This window comes from Eschscholzia californica, unplaced genomic scaffold, assembly GCF_041429995.1.
Source record: "Eschscholzia californica isolate CP2 unplaced genomic scaffold, dmEscCali1.0.p SCAF_2, whole genome shotgun sequence".
In the NCBI taxonomy this organism is placed as follows: domain Eukaryota; kingdom Viridiplantae; phylum Streptophyta; class Magnoliopsida; order Ranunculales; family Papaveraceae; genus Eschscholzia; species Eschscholzia californica.
In genome coordinates, this window is record NW_028238309.1 from 14,541,544 (window position 1) to 14,559,933 (window position 18,390).

The following is an 18,390-nucleotide window of genomic DNA, read 5'->3' on the forward strand; positions in this document are numbered from 1 at the left end:
GTCCTTACAATTTACACCATGTATATTGATGCCAACAGTAATGGTGTATGTTTCCCAGTATAAAACGGATTACCTATCAAGTTAAAGATGGTACCTCTTAGTTTTGATAGCTTGTCGAACTTTGTAAGCAATACAAACTTCTGAAACAATGATCCTTAAACTCTAATGCTTGAAAATGAATGCTCAGAAAATGCTAAAAAATTGATGTTTAGTTTGCTGACTTCTCATGGTATTTATAGAGGTAATCGCAACACTTTCTATGGGTGCATATAGACGAATGGATGTTTCCAAGAGTCGCACTTGACTATTGGGTTTCAAGTTTAATTTCGACCATCAGATCTCAACGGATCTATCTAGATCCAGCGCCTCAAACACCTACCATTAGATCCCCAACGGATCTATCATAGAAGGCGCCAAGCATCTTGACCGTCGGGTCGCCCAGATCCGTTGATTACATCTCCATCGTCAGATCAAATCTCTGATCTTAAACACCAACGGCTCCAATTGCTCCTAACGACGCGCAATTTGCAAAGTGCGTGCTGGCGCCCTATACGCCTATGTCACGCGCGCGTTGCGTGATTTGCGTGGTGCAAACCACGCAAGGCACCCCATCGTCTCAAAAGAAATCTACTATTGTATCTGAAAAAGTGTATATAAAGATGTAGAACTTTCGTTATTTGTCCAATATGGAACTAATAATAAAACTACAGGTTGTAGTTATCCTTATATATTCCCCAAGTAAATCAATGATAGCTCATTCATATGAAAAAATATTTTAGCGAATTTTATGTCTAAATTCAAGAGCTCGACGAGACGAATCCAATGATCCATCTTGATCCTGATTTGGACAACATTTGGTTGCCCAAATTGACCAAAAACAGATCCGGTTTTTACACCTATGTTATTCCAAGTAAAAGACCCCTATTTCATCTCTTACAATCTTCATGATCGGCCCATGGGAATGGAATGTAATAGTAATAGCAAGGAATGTCATTAGATGTACGAGCAAACGCAAAATGAATCACATTACCCCATGAGAAGGGGAATCTCAAACACAAGGATGGTCGGTTTGGGACTCTCTTTCCTTTGAAATCTTCAATCAAACAATATACTAGCAATCAATCTCTCTATCAATCTTGTTTTTTATCTAATCAAACTGTGAAGTACTGCAGAATCACGCTACATGGATGTTATTCCTAGTAATCTCATTTTCTCGTATGAGTTTGGCCTTAAAGTTTAAAACTGCGATGCAGATGTAACCAAGACTCCTCTTTCATCTACACAACTCCCTACTAATCTCATTTTTCTCATGTAAGTAAATTTTTTGCTATGATTTTCTACAGTAACTATTGGTTACATCTTTTGTTATGCATTTTTGGCCTAACTAAATGTTCAAATAAATTTGACAGTTAATTGATGGGTCCTGAAAATGTTAGTCGTTTAATTTAGGCAATTTAGTTTGTTTCGAGTCTTTATTATAATAAAATAGTTGGTTTTCTTGATTAGGGGTCTTTTACAGAGTTAAGGTGAAAACGGTTTAAAACGAGAAAAAGATACACGAAGAGTATTTTGGTTATTTGAAGTCAAGGACATTTTGGTAAATTGACTAAGGCTAGTAAATCGGTGAAAAGTAGAGCCCAAGGCGAACCCTAGGTGAAAACAAGAGTCGAATCGGAGTCAAATCAAAGTCTGCACAAGAAAGTTATAGAAAGACGAAGATGTGAGGAGATTCGCTACACTTTTGGGCACGATTCTAGCTAGTGGGGTAATTGTGGATTACTTGTCTCATCTAAGTTCGGTGTTCCTGAGCATTGAAATAGGCCCTAAAGAAGTTGATCCAGTACAGGTCATTCCATTTTAGTTCCATATTCCCACACCAACGTTCTAATTTTGTCTGTTGCTTTCCGCGCGCCTCAGATCGATGCCCAATGTTTTTCTGTCACACAAGTTCCAGTACAACTCACCCTAGCCTTGCTTCCGGTAGTCCTGATTACATATCGAAACGCACCTTAGCCTTGCTTTCGATAGTTCTGAACTTCCGATTACGTATCGAAAGAGGCTAATTAACGTTTTTAGCATATGTAAATGTTATTTTAACTTTGGTGATTAATATTTAATACAATAGAGTTTAATTATTATATGTTTTTAGAACACAAAAATAAGTCTTTCATTATTATTAACCATTTTCCAATTTCAATATTATGACAAATAATGTAAATGATTAAAGAGATAAAAATGAATTTGCTGAGAATGACAAAAATACAACATCAACGTAGTGAAGATGAGTTGATTTCTTAAATAAAAAAAATTCAAATTTATTAGAATAGAAAAAAAATCTACGTTAGAAAGAAAATAAAAGAAAATTATTGAGAAAAAACAGACAAAAAGTATTTTAAATTGTCATGCATACAAAAATATAAATAAAAAAAAAAGTTAATTAAAAATGACTAATAATAAATTTGTGTAAAAATTTTACATTTTCAATACAAAAGTAGTCAACAATAATATTCATACAAAACACTATATTATATCGCCTTGCAAGTTGCAACAAAATTGAAGATAGATCCCCATTTTTTATATATATACTCCTCATTATTTATTACAATTAATAATTTATAATAAGAAATAATATTTTCATCAAAAAAAAATAAGAAATAACATTCCTCTTGTTATTAATCTTATTTTATTAATTAGTTTTATTGCATTCATTATCAAAAATATCTAAAAATATTTTTCATATTTTAAAAGATATTTACTTTCCAAAACAATTTTTTACCCAAAACCAATTGACAACAACAAATAAAAATAAAATAAAATATACATATCATGCGAATGTAAAACAAAAAAAAAAAAGAGCCGTGATTCAGTGGGCTCGAGCTCATACCGTGAGGTATGAGCTCGAGATCCAGGCCGTAGATAATGGGAAGAATAATTAGATATGGAAAAATGACAGCTTGCTTTCACACAGCCAATTTGGGAAACCTTAGAAGTAATCAAATCAACCATATAAATCATCCTATTTACACAACTGCCATTTACTCCAATCCATGGGTATGAATGACGTAATTACCCTTTCCAACTTGACCGTAATTCTTCTCCCCAACTTACAAACAATTCATGGACACACTTTCCTAAGTCCTAACTTTTTTTTTTGTTGAGATCTAAGTCCTAACTACTATTAATTATTTTGTTTCTTTTTAATCCTGCACAATCAACCTTTGGACCGTATTCTCTTTCCATTGTCCTCCTCTTTCCATCTCACTTTTTTTTTATGACAATCTTTCCATCTAATTTAATACAAGTTTCCAACTCAATCATATATATTAATTATATTTTTTATTCAGTTTTTGCAACATATTGTTTTCCTATATATAATTTAAAGTTTTATTTCCTCTCTAATGTAGGGAGTTTCTGTTTCTTCTCTTATATTACTTAGGAAGTTTTTGTTTCTTCTATTATATTATTTAGAGAGTTTCTTTAATAAAAAATAATAATAACACATTAAATAGCAACACAAATTTAAACTTTAACCATACGAAAAAAAATTATTTTTTCATCTTCTTCTTCACGGAATTTCAAAGTAGTTAGCGTATTCGATAAGCAAATTCTTCCATCTTTGAGAACATGCTTCCAGAAAAAGATGTGTTTCTCAACAGTAATGAGGGTGATATAACTATTAATAGTGAGAAAGAAGATGATATTTACAGTGCACGTGAGAGAGATGATGAATGTAAATTGAGGCATAACATCAACGAAAAACATGAAGATTTACAAAGAGATGTACGAGGAAAAGAATATGATGATATTCAAAATGAGATACATGAATTTCGGCCTTATGTTGGTATGGAATTTGAATCTCCCTATGAAGCTTACAACTTCTACAATCACTATGCATCCAATGTGGGGTTTAGTGTTCGAAAGTCTTCGACCTGCAAGTCTAATCGCACCAACACAACAATAGGTCGAAAATATTGTTGCTCGCTTCAAGGATTGTCTAATTCCACTACAACTGAAATTTTCAAAGATAGAAAAAAAACTCATTCTGAGACAAGAACCGATTGTAAAGCAATGATATTTATAAGAAAGAGAGGAGAAACTAAATGGGTAGTCTCTCAATTTGTAGATGAGCATAACCACAATCTTGTAAGTCTAGACAAAAGACATAAACTTCGATCACATAGGAGAATAGCGGAAAGTCAAAGAGTATTGTTAAATAACATGCGTTCAGCAGGTATGAAAACAAATCTTATGATGAATTATATGGTTCGTGAAGCCGGGGGCAACCGCAATGTTGGATTTACAGAAAGAGATGCGAGAAATTTCTTTAATGCAAATAGAAAAAAAGAGCATGTAAAGGGTGACGCAGAAGCTTTACTTGATTATTTTGAACGTCAACATATGGAAAATTCGTCGTTTTTTTATTCAATCCATGTTAATGCAGAAGGTCAAATAACAAATTTCTTTTGGACAGATGCTAGGTCAAGGATGGATTACCATTACTTTGGAGACGTTGTTTGCTTCGATCCTACATATGGAACTAACAGGTATGGCATGCCTTTTGTCCCAATTGTTGGCATCAACCATCATTATCAAACAATATTGTTTGGTGGTGCATTACTTTACAATGAATCAGAAGAATCTTTTGTGTGGGTAATGGAAACATGGATGAGATCAATGAATGATAAACAACCAAAAGTGATTCTTACTGATCAAGAATCTGCTATCGGGGGAGCCATTGCAAAGGTATTGCCAGGTACTCGACATCGTTATTGTTTGTGGCACATATGTAGGAATGCAATGAAGAATTTACCTCATATTATTAATCAACACAAGGGTTTTACTCGCGACTTTATTGATTGTTTGTACGGCAACGAGACAATTGAAGAGTTTCACTCAAATTGGGAAGCAATGTTGAAAAGATACAATTTAGAAAGCAATACTTGGTTGACAAGGTTATTTCAAAAAAAAGAAAAATGGGCATCAGTTTATACAAGGGATATATTTTGTGGAGCAATGTATACAACTCAACGTAGTGAGAGTATTAATTCCTTCTTCGATGGATACTTGAAAAAGAGTTTGCCTTTAGCTGAATTTATTAAAGAATATGAAAGGGCGGTATTAGCGAGAAGAGAAGCGGAAAACGATGAAGACTACGAGACCAATCATAAAATAAGGGTTTTGAGATTTTCAATAAATATCGAGAAACAAGCAGCAGAAATTTACACAAGAACCATCTTTCAAAAATTTCAAAGTCAACTTTTCGAGGGTATTTCATACCGTCATGAATTAGTAGGGAGAGAGGGGACAAAATCTAGATATCATGTATGGAGATCAGAACACAAACAAGCAACACGTATGGTCACTTTTGACTCTCGTGACACGACTACAAGTTGTAGTTGTCAACTTTTAGAATTTGCGGGGTATTTATGTAGACATATTCTTAAGATTTTTTTGGTTGAAGATGTTCAAAGTATTCCAATTCAGTACATATTAAAGAGGTGGACAAGATACGCAAAATATGGGTCGGTAATTGATGAAAAAGGTAAAGAAGTGACAGGTGACTTGAATGAAAGCGTGACTATTAGATATAATAAGCTTTGTCAAGAGGCAATTAATATTGCAGCTAAGGGTGCAACATCTATTGAATTATATAAGGTGGCAATAAATAGCTTACACAATGCATTGAAAGAAGTCGAAAGTGCAATGAAAAATGAGACTACTAATATATCTGAGGAAAATATTATTAAACATTCATCTGAGGAGAAAATTCAATTATTAGAACCACCTATTGTCAAACACAAAGGTCGGAGAAAAAGAATAAAATCTTGGATTGATCAGTTACCGAAGAAGAATGTTGTTCAAACTGTCAAAAAGTCCAAGGGGGTTGCGAGGAGGTAATGTCAATTTACGGGTCCCTTATAAAGTATTTAACCTGACATAGTGTGTTAAAATATTGATATTTTGTGTTCGATTTTTTTGTAGTTCACATGACATGCACACAAAAACAAAGAAGATTTCTCATACTACAAAAGAAGGAGAAAAATCAGCAAAATTACCATATCGGATCAGGTATTAATTAATATAAGATAGTATATGTTTTATTAGAGTCAAATAAAAAATCTTACCAACTTAAAATTTTTAATCTATGCAGTACTGGTAATGATGAACACATAATTTCTAGCAAACACGATGACATTTTAATGAGTCAGGTAACAATGCTTTTAAGTTACACGTAATTTGAAAGAATTTTTTTAAAATTCACTAATGATCTTCGTTATTTGAAGGGTCCCTACATGGTTGATGCTTATGCAGTGAATACGAAGAAAAAAATTCTCTTACCGGACCTCAATGAGGACCTTCCACATGAAATAGAAGACGATACCTCACAATGGAAAATGGATATAGTACCTCTTTATTCTGATATTGATAGAAATTTTGACCAACTGTTAAGTTGTCAAAATCAAAACACAAAGAAGATGGGTTATGTTAGTCAAGATTTCATATTAAAAGATATGTCCGATGAATGGGTGTTAGAGAGTTTATTGTCTGAGTTCGATGTAAAGGTTAAACAATATGTCATTGAAAGGTTAGAAGATGTTTTAGGTGATGGTCATTGTGGATACAGATGTTGTGCAGAACTTTTAGGTTTGGACAAGGAAGATGGATGGGTGATTGTTCGTAAGAAAATGATTGAGACACTAAAAGAACATGAAGTTCTATTTTCTCAGCATTTGGGCGTTGATAGATACATATACATTAGAAAAGTACTTGACTACTATGAAGAATATTGTGGTAAAGGGCATTGGTTTACTTTACCTGATATGGGTTGTTTATTTGCTACTACTTTCAACTGTGTTTTGTGTGTGCTATCAGAAACTCAAAATGTAACGTATCCACCGCTTAGAGGGGGTGTTCCAGAAGAGCCAAAGATTATTGCAATTGTAATATCCGAGACGAAAAATCACTTTGTCAAGGCAATTCTAAAAGAAAATGCTCCAATTCCACCAATATATAAAGGTTGGCATCGCTATTTTCTACCGTGTGCAGTTGAATGGGCACATTGGGTTGGACCCAAAAGTCAAGCATGGAATTCTCTAGTAGCTAATTAATTCTATCAAGAATTTTACTAAACTTTGTTAAACTTATGAGTTCAAATTCAACTGGTTTTAGTTTATGAACTATATATGATTATGTTTAACATTGTTAATTTTTTTATCACTAATTCTTAAATCTTTTTTCTTTTCTAATTTGTTCATATCTAGTAGTTGACCGGGTAAGAAAAAGAAATTTAAAATCATATTGCAATTTAATATATTCTTATGTTTTTATTAAAGAAACTCTTTACATTAAAAAGAAATTTTAAAATCTATAGAAATAAGTATTATCACGTTGCAATAAAAAATAAAGTAAGTAGTTTCTCACAAAAACTAAAAGAAACAAATTAATAGTAGTTAGGACTTAGGAAAGTATGCCCATGAATTGCTTGTAAGTTAGGAAGAGGAATTACGGTCAAGTTGGAAAGGGTAATTACGTCATTCATATCCATGGATGGGAGTAAATGGCAGTTGTGTAAATAGGATGATTTATATGGCTGATTTGATTACTTCCAAGGTTTCCCAAATTGGCTGTGTGAAAGCAAGCTGTCATTTTTCCATATCTAATTATTCTTCCTATTATCTACGGCCTGGATCTCGAGCTCGAGCCCACTGAATCACGGCTCAACAAAAAAAACAAATTGTTTGAAATATAGGTGCCCTAAATTTGAAGGATACCATTATACACAGAGGAACCCTCCAATCGTGTGAGCATCTTTTCAATATGGAACCATTCAAAAAGTAATTTGTTAACAAATAACAAACCCTATATATGAATTAGTATGGTGCCGTAGGACTCAATGACCTAACTAGTTTTCAATTCAGTAACTGAGTTTATAAATGAATATGGCCAGATTTTGTGGCTTGAACCAATAGATAATGAGAATCAAGCAATCTTCATCAGGCCGAGTTAGTTATTGGCTCTAAGCGGCAGTCAGGTTGCCATGAATCGGGCACCCGCTGTTGACTCAGATATAGAGCCTTTCATCGTACTGAATCGGTATTAGACAAATCCAATAATAAAATTGAAGAAAAGATCAAAGTTAGCAGAGAGAGAAAGAAAGAAGTAAGGAACGAAAGTAAACAAAGAGGACGGAGCAGAAAACCCTAATTTCCCCTTGCCCTCTCTGGCTCTCTCTACTGCAGCTGCGCCAAGCTATTGCAAGAGAAGAAGAGATGAGAACTCTAGGGTTTCCTCTACCCATTTTATAGACCTTAATGTCAAGCTATTGTACGACACGTGCTGGGAAATGTTTGGATTCTCTCTTTTTTGGCCCATAACTTGTGACCAGCTCTATTTTGGCTCCCGGATTTTCATAAATTCAACAATGACTCCTTTTTTAAAAACTGTCTGTTAACTTTAACATCTGATTTTTGTTTTTTCTCAATACCCATCATCTAAAAAATAATTCTCATTTGTTTCTTCTTTATTCTCCAATGTCTGGGAAGTGGTCGTCGGCCTAGCGACCGCTAGCAACCGCCATGAGATTTTTATTTTAATTTCTTCTTCTTCTTATAAATCCCTAAAAATAGCATCCTTTCACCACAAATTACAACCTCGCCTCTCTCTTTATCTATCTTTCTTTCCTCTCATTCAGGGGAAAACGATCAGGTGATTAAATATGTGGGTATCTTCTGCCTGCAATTACCTAGTAATTAAATGATAACTAGCTCAAATTCGTAGATCTACTACGACGAGAAGTGGAAATTGTCAAAGAAGCACGAAGGATCTAACAGTAGTAGTGGAAGCAAATCATCGTCTACAAATACATCTAATAATTTAATGAGAAGTTCTAGTTCTTCAGATTCTCATCTAACGAGAAATTCATCTACTTCGTCTAATAATCTCGTTAGGATCAAATTTGATTAGAAGTTCACCGTCATCTAATAAGAAATAAGGGTCTCGTTTTTCAAGGAAATGTTGTACTCTGGCTAAAGAACAAAGGGGGGAAATTTATATTGTTCGTCGATGTATTACCATGCTTATGTGTTGGCGAGATTACAATGCTTCATAGAACAAAATCAATTCGTCCATAACAAAACGTGGGGCGGAGGTTGGGGGGAGGGTGTCAATGCGTCGACTCATGCTGTCGAAAGATTTGGAAGTGCATAATGCTCGACAAAGGCATTAACAGACCTTGATGCCAAAGCCTCATTGCCCGAAACACAAATAAAAAACACCAAAACTTCGTACGGTTGACATTTAACTAATTTTAGTTGTTGATGATACGATGGTAGTGGATGAGACAGATCTTATTGTCATGGACAAAGAGATGGGCAAGTCTGATGCAAATCCAACGAAGGTTAAAAGAAGAGAAACAACAAAGCAAGCCGTCTGAGAAGACATGATGGTGTCGGTGCAAAACAGGACTCCAGAGGCAAAGGTCACTTGTGTAAGCAATACGATGACAAAAGTAAAGAAGAAAGAGTTGACGGAGTTTTTCAAGAGTTACCGACATATGTTCACCTTCAAAACAGAAGAGCTACCAGGCATAGATGCTTCTGTAATCTCCAATGGGTTAAATCTGAAACTATAACACAAGCAGTCAAATAAACGAAGCAAAATTTTGCTCAAAATCAAAATAGGTGGAAATCCCCAAACAAGTAGGGAAGCTTATGGCTTCAGGAGTGATCAGAGAAGCCTACTACCCCGATTAGTTGGCTAACGTAGTGTTGGTTCTGAAGAAGAACATTACCTAAAGAAATGAGTGTAAATTACGCCGACTTAAACAAAACTTGCCCTAAAGATAGTTTTCTCTATCCTTGATAGATCATTTAGTAGATTTTACGGCATAAACGACCTATTAAGTTTCACGAATGATATTGCCCTAAAGATAGTTTTCCTATCTGTATCTTCCGGCATTCCTAATTTCTTAAAGTTTAGATTTGTCTTTGTACTTTTGAATCGACAATCTATAAAGACCTTTCAGTTTATTTTTTGAGACGCATATAGATCGGATGACTTAAATTTATTTTTAGTTTTTATAAACCTCAACTCCTTCTGTAGTGCCCCTACATAATTAATGGGTTGCCTATAGCAGCACCACTTTTAACCCTTAAACCCTACTTTTTCTGATGCAGCCATGAGAGTGCTACAGAGATATAGTTTAGGTGTTCTAAAAAGAGAAAGTTTAGAACGAGGGGTTGGAACTTGGGGATTCTTCTTCGTTGGTTATTGTGTGGGATTTGCTTTGCATAGATTCGAGGTAGGTTTCAACCTCCCTATGGCTTGAATAGTCATTTTCATAGAAAAAAATAGACAATTAAAGGACGTCATAAACCTTAAATTTGATATTATTTGAATATAGATTAGAGTTCTTGAAACAAATATACATTAGAAGTAGTAGGTTTATCACTTCTACAACACCAAATTTTAGGTCAGTTTGAATCCCATCTATGTACTAGATTTTGAAGAAAAATTACCCTAATGATATAGTTGATGAACCATACAATATTTATTAACATTTTGACTCTACATTCATGTATAACTGTCTAATTTAGTATGGTGATAGGAAAAATCCGGCAAGTCTACTATAATACTTTGGGCTAAACCCCATTTATTTGACATGATTTAAGGATATAACTCCTATAATTAGATGTCTCTCACTAATAGACAATAACCTTTATGTAGATACATGAGCAACTGTTAGAATTCAACGATATGAGAACTGTAAACTATTATTACACATAGATCACTACTTGCAAAACGTTATTGGTATGAAACTAGTATGTCATAATATATTGGCGAATATGATTTTGATTTATGTATGTTGTGGTGTGATGCTATTATGTGTGTGTGATGCGATGAAGTTGGTGGAGAGTTGTATGAGTTTGATTGGTCCGACCCTCTCTACCAACTATTTGTTGCGATGACTGACGGGTCCACATGGTGAAGGTGTACGGAGGTACGACCTAGTATGGAGCGTATGGGTCGGCGCCAACACAAGGGTAGCCTTGAGGAACACATTCTCATTCAACGAGGGTTATGGGGAGGATTAGGATGAAGGATCTGATTTCCCCAGTGGACACCAACTTATCACATTATGTTTGGTTGTTTGTTACAAATGTAGTTTACTTCATTATAACGGTCACATCTTGAATACTAATTTTAGAACACCTTTATATATTATAGAGTGGTCTATTTGTGTTTGGTAGCTCTTGAAATTGTCTATTCAGACTTTAGGGATTTCGAAATCTACTTGGTGGGGTCTGACCCAACCTATTATTTTTCAGGTCAAGGGAATCGGGAAGTGTCACCTGCTTGAGTCGTAGTTAGTCTTTCGAGGAGTTTTCTTAGCAATCTTCTTTCTTTCCTTAGGTAGTTATTTGGAGTTGCATCTCCTAAGTAATTGTTTTGCTCTTATCTAGATCTTGTCCGACATATGTGTAGATGATTTAAAGACATCATTTGAGTTTTGAAAACTTAACAAAGTTCCTTTTAGATAATTTATTGTTTCTTATGAGCTTCTTATTTAGTGTTATTTGTTTCTTTTAGATGATTTATTGTTTAGGCTTTCATGGCGGCCGACGTAAATCTGGACTTGGGGCGCTACACCATCCGAGGAGACTGGGTTGCACACACGCACAAATCTATCAGGGATCATTTGTTTATTGAATAGACTTGAATGCTTCTCAGCAAATTATACAAGAGATTTAACCATGTGAATCTATCCCAAATTCCCAATGATAATTCTGGCATATACAATATGTTATACAAAATAATTTACTTTCCCAAGATAATGTTGATTGCAGTATCTCCCATCTTCTTATATCTCTTCGTCTTTCAGCCGCAACCAATGCGGTGAACTCGTCTTATCCTTAAAACTGTTTGTTGTCTCCATCAGTCCATCATATCCGAGGAAATTTGGATTCTCGAACTGTTTCTTCATTTTACTTATGCTACTATAACCTACTAGATTTTTTTGAATGATCGTTTCGAGGTTTGTTAAGGATATGCACATCCAACTTACACTTTCAGATATCTTGCTTTTTTCGACATCTTTGTGTAGAAAGAACGACACTCGCAACAATGGCTGCATCAAAAGAACTGGTGCACAATATGCAAGGCTCCTTCTGCAGCTTCCTAGCTCCTTGCCAGAGCCTACTATTCATTGTGGAACAGTCACTGGAACTCCGACCATTTCTCTTCACCCCCCTCTCTCTCTCTCTCTCTCTACAGACATACTGTATACAGATTACATTCCCTTCTGTCATGATCCAATGATTATGACCCATCACAAACATGGATTTTGGCTCTTAACAGAGAGACTAAGAAAACGTCTGGGATTCCCATTCACAACTTTCCGAATGAACGACTAATCACCCTGTAACAGAATACAACTTAATATATGTAAAACAGAAAAGCACAAGCTCTATGACATGTAAAACTGTTTTTAAATATAATTAAGGTTGACAGTTAGTCTACCTAAGAGTAAATGGCATTTGGTAATTCCAGGAAGAGTACACAAGATAGGACTAAAACTGCTACCAGTTACGCCTTTTCAGCGAGTCAAATTTGAAGAGGGGGAACAGAAAAACTCCGAAATCTGTTTCGGGACGACTCACAACCAATAATTGGTTTGTCCTTCCTCAACGGCTGTTGCAGCTGAGAAATGAAAAACATTCTAACAAGGTCGAAAATAAGCTACTCGGTATCATCTGGCTAAATTAGAAACCTGGATTATCGATAATACTTGCGGCAGAGAACCATACAATCAGAAACCTGGATTATTGATAAAACTTGTGGCAGGGGTCGGGCCAACGAAAAGAGAACGAACATTAGTAATGTAAAGGAACTTGTATGATAACAAAAACCCATGTTTACTAGCTGCATTTACCCCATTTACGAAGAAAAACGAACTAAATCATATTAGGAAGCAAACCTCAAGAAAGACTATCTAGGTCTAGATGATACATTGTTTTGGCCATTTCCTAAAAAGAATATTCTTGTCATGATTAAACCGACTCCTAATCTCTCTCTTAAACCTGAGTGGGAAAAGCAGAAAAGAAAGTACGAGGAAGGAGGTACTGGTCAGTGAAGAGGTATTTGACGTAAATTGGTTAGCAACAGCTTCGATGGAGGTTTACTTGATTACTTCATTAAAAATAACCAATTCTTCTACCATGGCTCAGGCTAACATCAGTAATTCTTCTAGATCGAAAACTTTCTGAAAATATCGAATTCAAAAAGGCCAGATGATTTTATTTGAATTAGATAGACCATCATTAATGCAGCACATAAAAGACAGAAACACGTACGTAAACATCATATTGGTATAGCAAGAAATAAAGGTCAAACACGAAAATTGAAACAATTCATAATGAATATATTTCAATGAAACTTAAACAAGGTTAGGTTCCGAGTTCGCAACTTGCACAGCTACAATGGGTCCGAAATTTCAATTCTTGGCAGGTGGAAGAAAAGTAAATACCAATATACAGAAAGTGAAAAGTAATACATCTTGCAACGGAAAATGTTACTTATTGTCAGGTGACAGGTTTAACCCTAACCATAAATTCTACCTCACTTAGGATACAGGGTTCCAGATCTCATGTACCATTCTTTTGTAGTGCTCCAACTATCTAGCTCCAAATTTCTCATTTCTAAATAAGTAAATATTTATCCAAATCCAAACTTTGTTATATTACCCTCTCAAAAGGAATAGTTTATTGTATTAACCCAAGATGGGTATACCCCTGCCATGTCGTATAAGGATAAGCTAGGGTACCCTTACAACGTACTAGAAATCCACATCCTAGGTAGCATTGGTTTATTGAGCAAGACATAAACTCATGAAATACAATGAAGTAATGAATAGAGTTCCTTACAGATACACGTAGATCCTTTGTTAATTGCTTCGTGAGATAAACCACCGAACCTAAGAACACGAAATAAAAGAGCGAGTAAATGGATACAAAGAACATATCATGTCATTGGAAGTAGGAAAAATGTGAAGTATAGGATATTACCTGCCAAGGAAATAGAAGATAATGAATTGCCTAGAATCTTGTCTTCAACTTCACATGAACATAATGTGATCTTAAGTAAAAAAAAAATGAACCATCCTTTTTTTAAGGGTTAAAGAAGGAAAAAAGGGAACAAATTGAAGCATTCTTAAAGGCAATATAGAGTTTGTCTTTAGCTGAGTGCAAGAGTGAGATTGCCAGTGAGTTTTGTGCTTAGGGTTGGTTTATGGATGTTAGTATTACCTTACATTTCTTGTCGAAAATCAGCTGGTTTCTTGTCATACACGCTCTCATAGTGCAGTAGAAGCAGAATCAGTCTTTCATCAACACTTAGCATGAATTGATATTAACAGTCTGCCGTTACTGGCAGGTCTCGACAACCACATATAAGTAATGAAGTTCTCCTAACAGCATCATGTATGTGATGTCTGTGTGTGTGATCAATGGTATCCAGTAGAAGATTGCTATAGCACAAATACGTAATCGAAACATGTTCTTCATCCCCAGCTTACGCCACTCAAAATAAAAAAGAAAAAACACAACATCGGCAGATGACAAGTCTTTCACGAAAAGTTTACATATCCAGTTAAGTCTCTAACCCTGGAGAAAGCACACGTTATTCTCTCTCTATTTTTCATCCATTCCCTATTTTTCCCTATTTAGAAACTGACGAAGTAAAATAAGCAAGTTTTCATACAGTAAGATGTAGGACATATATTTGGTACCTGACCACTCGCTGACACTCACAGAGAAAAAGAAACACTCGCATGGAAAAAAAATATGCTACGCAAGTTACGTGGTATTGCAAAATCAAAAGAAACAACAAGGTGCCAGGTGCCCCTTACCAGTAAAACGTAATTCTCATATAAATATTAGATCACAATTCACAAGCAAACTCATTATTCTATTTATTTATGCAACTTACTAGTGCAACAAACTCAAACTTATCCAATTAGGGAAACTAGTATGTCTAGGGAACAAGCATTTGGAACTTCACTATCAGATATCGAGAGATTTTGATTTGTGAGGTCTTAAGATTTCAAAAGGAAGTATTCAAAAATGGAATGACAAGCTGTAGTGAAATATTAAAACTTCAATAAATTTTCAGATTAAAAAATACATATACCGACACCATGCTCCTTACGTTACACTTTCGCACCTTTTTACCAAGCTACACAATAGTATTCCTGCAAAACTGTCCTTAAATTTCCTAATTAGCTGTAGAATACAGAAAAGCTCAAGATCAGCGGTTATGGTGGGGGCTGACCAACATAAATCATAAACGTACAACAGTGCAACCAAAACATGGGGAACGCTTTTCAAATTCCCCTTCTGATGGTTGCTGTTAACTGTGGGTACCATGGCACGAGAATTCAAAGAATTCCTGCTTGAATCTTCGTCTGATATTTGAAGTGACAAAGCTTCATTCCGAGGGAAGTAACTGGTTCATCTTGGCTATTGGGAGAAGTCACCACATCGAATGGTGTCCATTTATAGTTTCGAACCGTTTGAACCAGAAGGTACCCATCTGAACCTAGTCTTGTGAAAAACCAAAGTTTGCCTTGGATGCTTTATTCGTCATAAGAATGCAAACATATTTTTTCTAGCAGCAACGGCCAATCTTCACCAAGCTGCTGTGGTTTTAGCTCCATTGCTACCTTGAAATCCAGTAGAGAGATTGGACTATGGGTACTGGATCCTTGTATCCCTTCCGCGGGCCCAACGCTACTTTGCATTTGCAATTGCTGACTCGGGTACATGCCATTAATAAGCTTCCGATGAGGTTGTTGCTTATAAAAAGTGGACTTTGTTGGTTCATGTCCAGTCCTTGATCCCACTAGTTCAAAGCAAGATCTGATCAACCGTTTCAAATATGAATCCAACCCATTATTCAATAAATTAGCAGAATCAGTTGATATCCCTTGAAGACCCTCTGCTCCTGCAATGTGTTCCATACGTCTCCTTAATGTCTCGATATCAGGTAATCCACCACTTTCGAAAGAGCTAGCAAAGGTACTGCTTACCTTAGGCAAACTTCTTCGAGCCCCACCAATACTCGCCGAGCAAAATGGTATCCCAAGAGGAGCAGAGAAAGCAGTTCTAGTAGGGTTGCATTTTTCAGCTTCCTCCACCTCTTCTTCAACATGGACTACTTCAGCAGGAGTTTCAGAACTCTTACTATGTATCGAAATGGGAACATGTTCTGGTGATTTCTTTGTTCTTGGTCGTTTTGTTACATTCAAAAGTGATGAATCTAGCTCAGGCTTAGGCTGTTCAGCGAGTACTTGTTGATTATTACGAACCAATCTCTGCAAATCACAAGGATTCAGTTCGCCATTTTCTATAACAACCTTCGTCTTCCGATCATCTGCTATGATTGGATGATGAGACACAAATTCTATCTTCCCATTTGGTCCTAGAGGACTAGGCCTGTCAAGCCGGTCCCTGGCCCTCCTTTCTCGAACCCCAGACCTGATTTTCCGAGGAGAGATAGGTAAAGCATCTCCATTTGACCAAAAATGTGTAGGACCTTGAGCCAAAGATGGAGAAGGCCCAGCCTGTTGATGCCCATCTTCTATTGACGGAGATTTTTTTGGTAGCTTTAATGTTGACTTGACTGGAGCTTCCTTCTCATGAATTGGAGGTGGCACTTTGGCATTACAAGCATTTCTCAATATCGAACGTATTAATTGGTTGTGTAGTGGCAGATTTTCTCTTCCAAGTGTTCGAAAACAATACTTATCGAATTCAGACTTACTTAGTTTCTGGCTCAATAGTCTATTCACATAGTAAAAATATTGCTTCGACCGCTCAGGACCAAGCTTCTTCACTATTTGAGCTTTCAAGTCACTGATATTGATCCGTGATTGATGTTGTTGTGAAGGTAGCATTTCACAGTGCTTTGATTAGAGTCCAAATGGTTTAATACATCCACTAGATCTTTAAAATGCCCTTGAACCCAGAAAACTCCCACAAAAAATTCCCACAAACAGAGAATTAGGGTTTGCCCCGTTACCAATCACGATAACTGCATAAACCTAAACCTTGCCCTAATTTCTCCACTTTCAAACCAGACAATGCAGTTGAACAAATCTCATCTTCAAATTAGAAAACCTAGAGAAAGTTGAGGAACCCATAATTCAACAGAGATCTCAGTATAAGAAGCATCACAAACACTTATAAACACTTCAAATTTCATATCCATTTATAATGAAAACCCTAGAAATAAGCACCAATACTCAACCAGAGTAAATCCAGAAACTTTCATTGTTTTTTCCTTGTTGAGTTTATAACATTCGATTAATTTAACTGAGATCGTATAACGAACTTCAAACAATACGGATCACAGATGAGATTTGAGTTCAAGATGTTATTTCATTCAAAACAAAAAAATTATTCTTGTTTTGTTTGAGTTCAAATAGAGACTTCAAAATTCGAAGAAGAACCCAAACAGAAGAGATGAATAAAGATGAAGACTTTACTAATTAAGCTAAGAAAAAACCAAGGTTAAATATCAAACTGACCTAATTTCGAGCTTCTTCTTCTTCTTCAGAGCGAACTTCAGCAATAATGAAATTCAAACCCGCATCAACGGAAACACAACCTTCTCTCTCTTCTTTCTCTCTCTAGTTTCGATTGCTTCTTTAGTAGCTTCTCTTCTTCTTCTTCTTCTTTCTTAATCTAAACTATAAATTCTTTTTTTTTTTTTCTCGCGCTCTTCTCTGTGAATTAGATTACAACCCTCGATCGCTGCACTTCTCTCTCTCTACTTTCTCTCTCTTGTTTTTTCCTCTCATTCTCTTCTTTGGTTCATGTGGGGTAAAACATTCTCTGCATAGACAGTGTAGAGAAGAAATATGGACATGACTTCTATTTTTGTGAGTTTTTTACATGATTTGTCACTTGTTGTAGTACTTTGTTTAGAAAAAAAACTCATGACAATCTTTTTCCCATCATGTTGGAAGAAAATGAAGAGTAATAAAACATGTTTGTAATGTCTTATTGATATTTTAGCATGACATTTTAGCATGACGTAATGTTCGTATGTGAAGGCAAGAAGACAAATTTTTCTGAATAGAAAAGCAAATAAACAAACAAATGTAAGGTAATCTTCTTATTGTGAACAATACATACATGACTTTCGATTGTACGACAGATTAGCCCCCTTGTGTGAATATGAGAAGGAATACACAAGTAAGAAACTGTTTATTTTGTGGTAGACTGACTTTTTGACGCAGATATGAGATAAAACCCTTGATTTTATGGTAGAGTTACTCCACTTGTTCAAATATGTATGCTCCTTGTGAATATGTTAATCAAGTTTTCTTTT

The 18,390-nt window shown here is 35.4% G+C and overlaps 2 protein-coding genes across 2 annotated transcripts; one reads left to right on the forward strand and one right to left on the reverse strand.

Moving 5' to 3' along the window:
• The first annotated feature begins 3,624 nt into the window (after positions 1–3,624).
• Positions 3,625–7,109, forward strand: LOC147556424 (protein FAR1-RELATED SEQUENCE 5-like). The gene is made up of 4 exons (XM_086658640.1): positions 3,625–5,894; positions 5,983–6,069; positions 6,152–6,209; positions 6,285–7,109. Exons 1-4 carry the CDS (start codon positions 3,625–3,627, stop codon positions 7,107–7,109), a joined length of 3,240 nt encoding a protein of 1,079 aa, XP_086514766.1.
• Positions 7,110–15,135: 8,026 nt separating this feature from the next.
• LOC147556425 (uncharacterized) lies at positions 15,136–17,906 on the reverse strand. The gene is made up of 2 exons (XM_086664324.1): positions 17,585–17,906; positions 15,136–17,174 (listed from the first exon to the last, which is right to left on the reverse strand). Exon 2 carries the CDS (start codon positions 16,949–16,951, stop codon positions 15,632–15,634), a length of 1,320 nt encoding a protein of 439 aa, XP_086520450.1. The 5' UTR covers positions 16,952–17,174; positions 17,585–17,906; the 3' UTR covers positions 15,136–15,631.
• Positions 17,907–18,390: the final 484 nt, after the last annotated feature.

What these genes read in the sequence shown, in the direction of transcription:
- LOC147556425 (XM_086664324.1), bottom strand. Translation starts at nt 16,951, where the DNA reads ATGCTACCTTCACAACAACATCAATCACGGATCAATATCAGTGACTTG.
- LOC147556424 (XM_086658640.1), top strand. Translation starts at nt 3,625, where the DNA reads ATGCTTCCAGAAAAAGATGTGTTTCTCAACAGTAATGAGGGTGATATA. An exon ending in TCCAAGGGGGTTGCGAGGAG is followed by an intron (nt 5,895 to 5,982) that starts GTAATGTCAATT and finishes ATTTTTTTGTAG; the next exon opens with TTCACATGACATGCACACAA. An exon ending in ATGACATTTTAATGAGTCAG is followed by an intron (nt 6,210 to 6,284) that starts GTAACAATGCTT and finishes CGTTATTTGAAG; the next exon opens with GGTCCCTACATGGTTGATGC.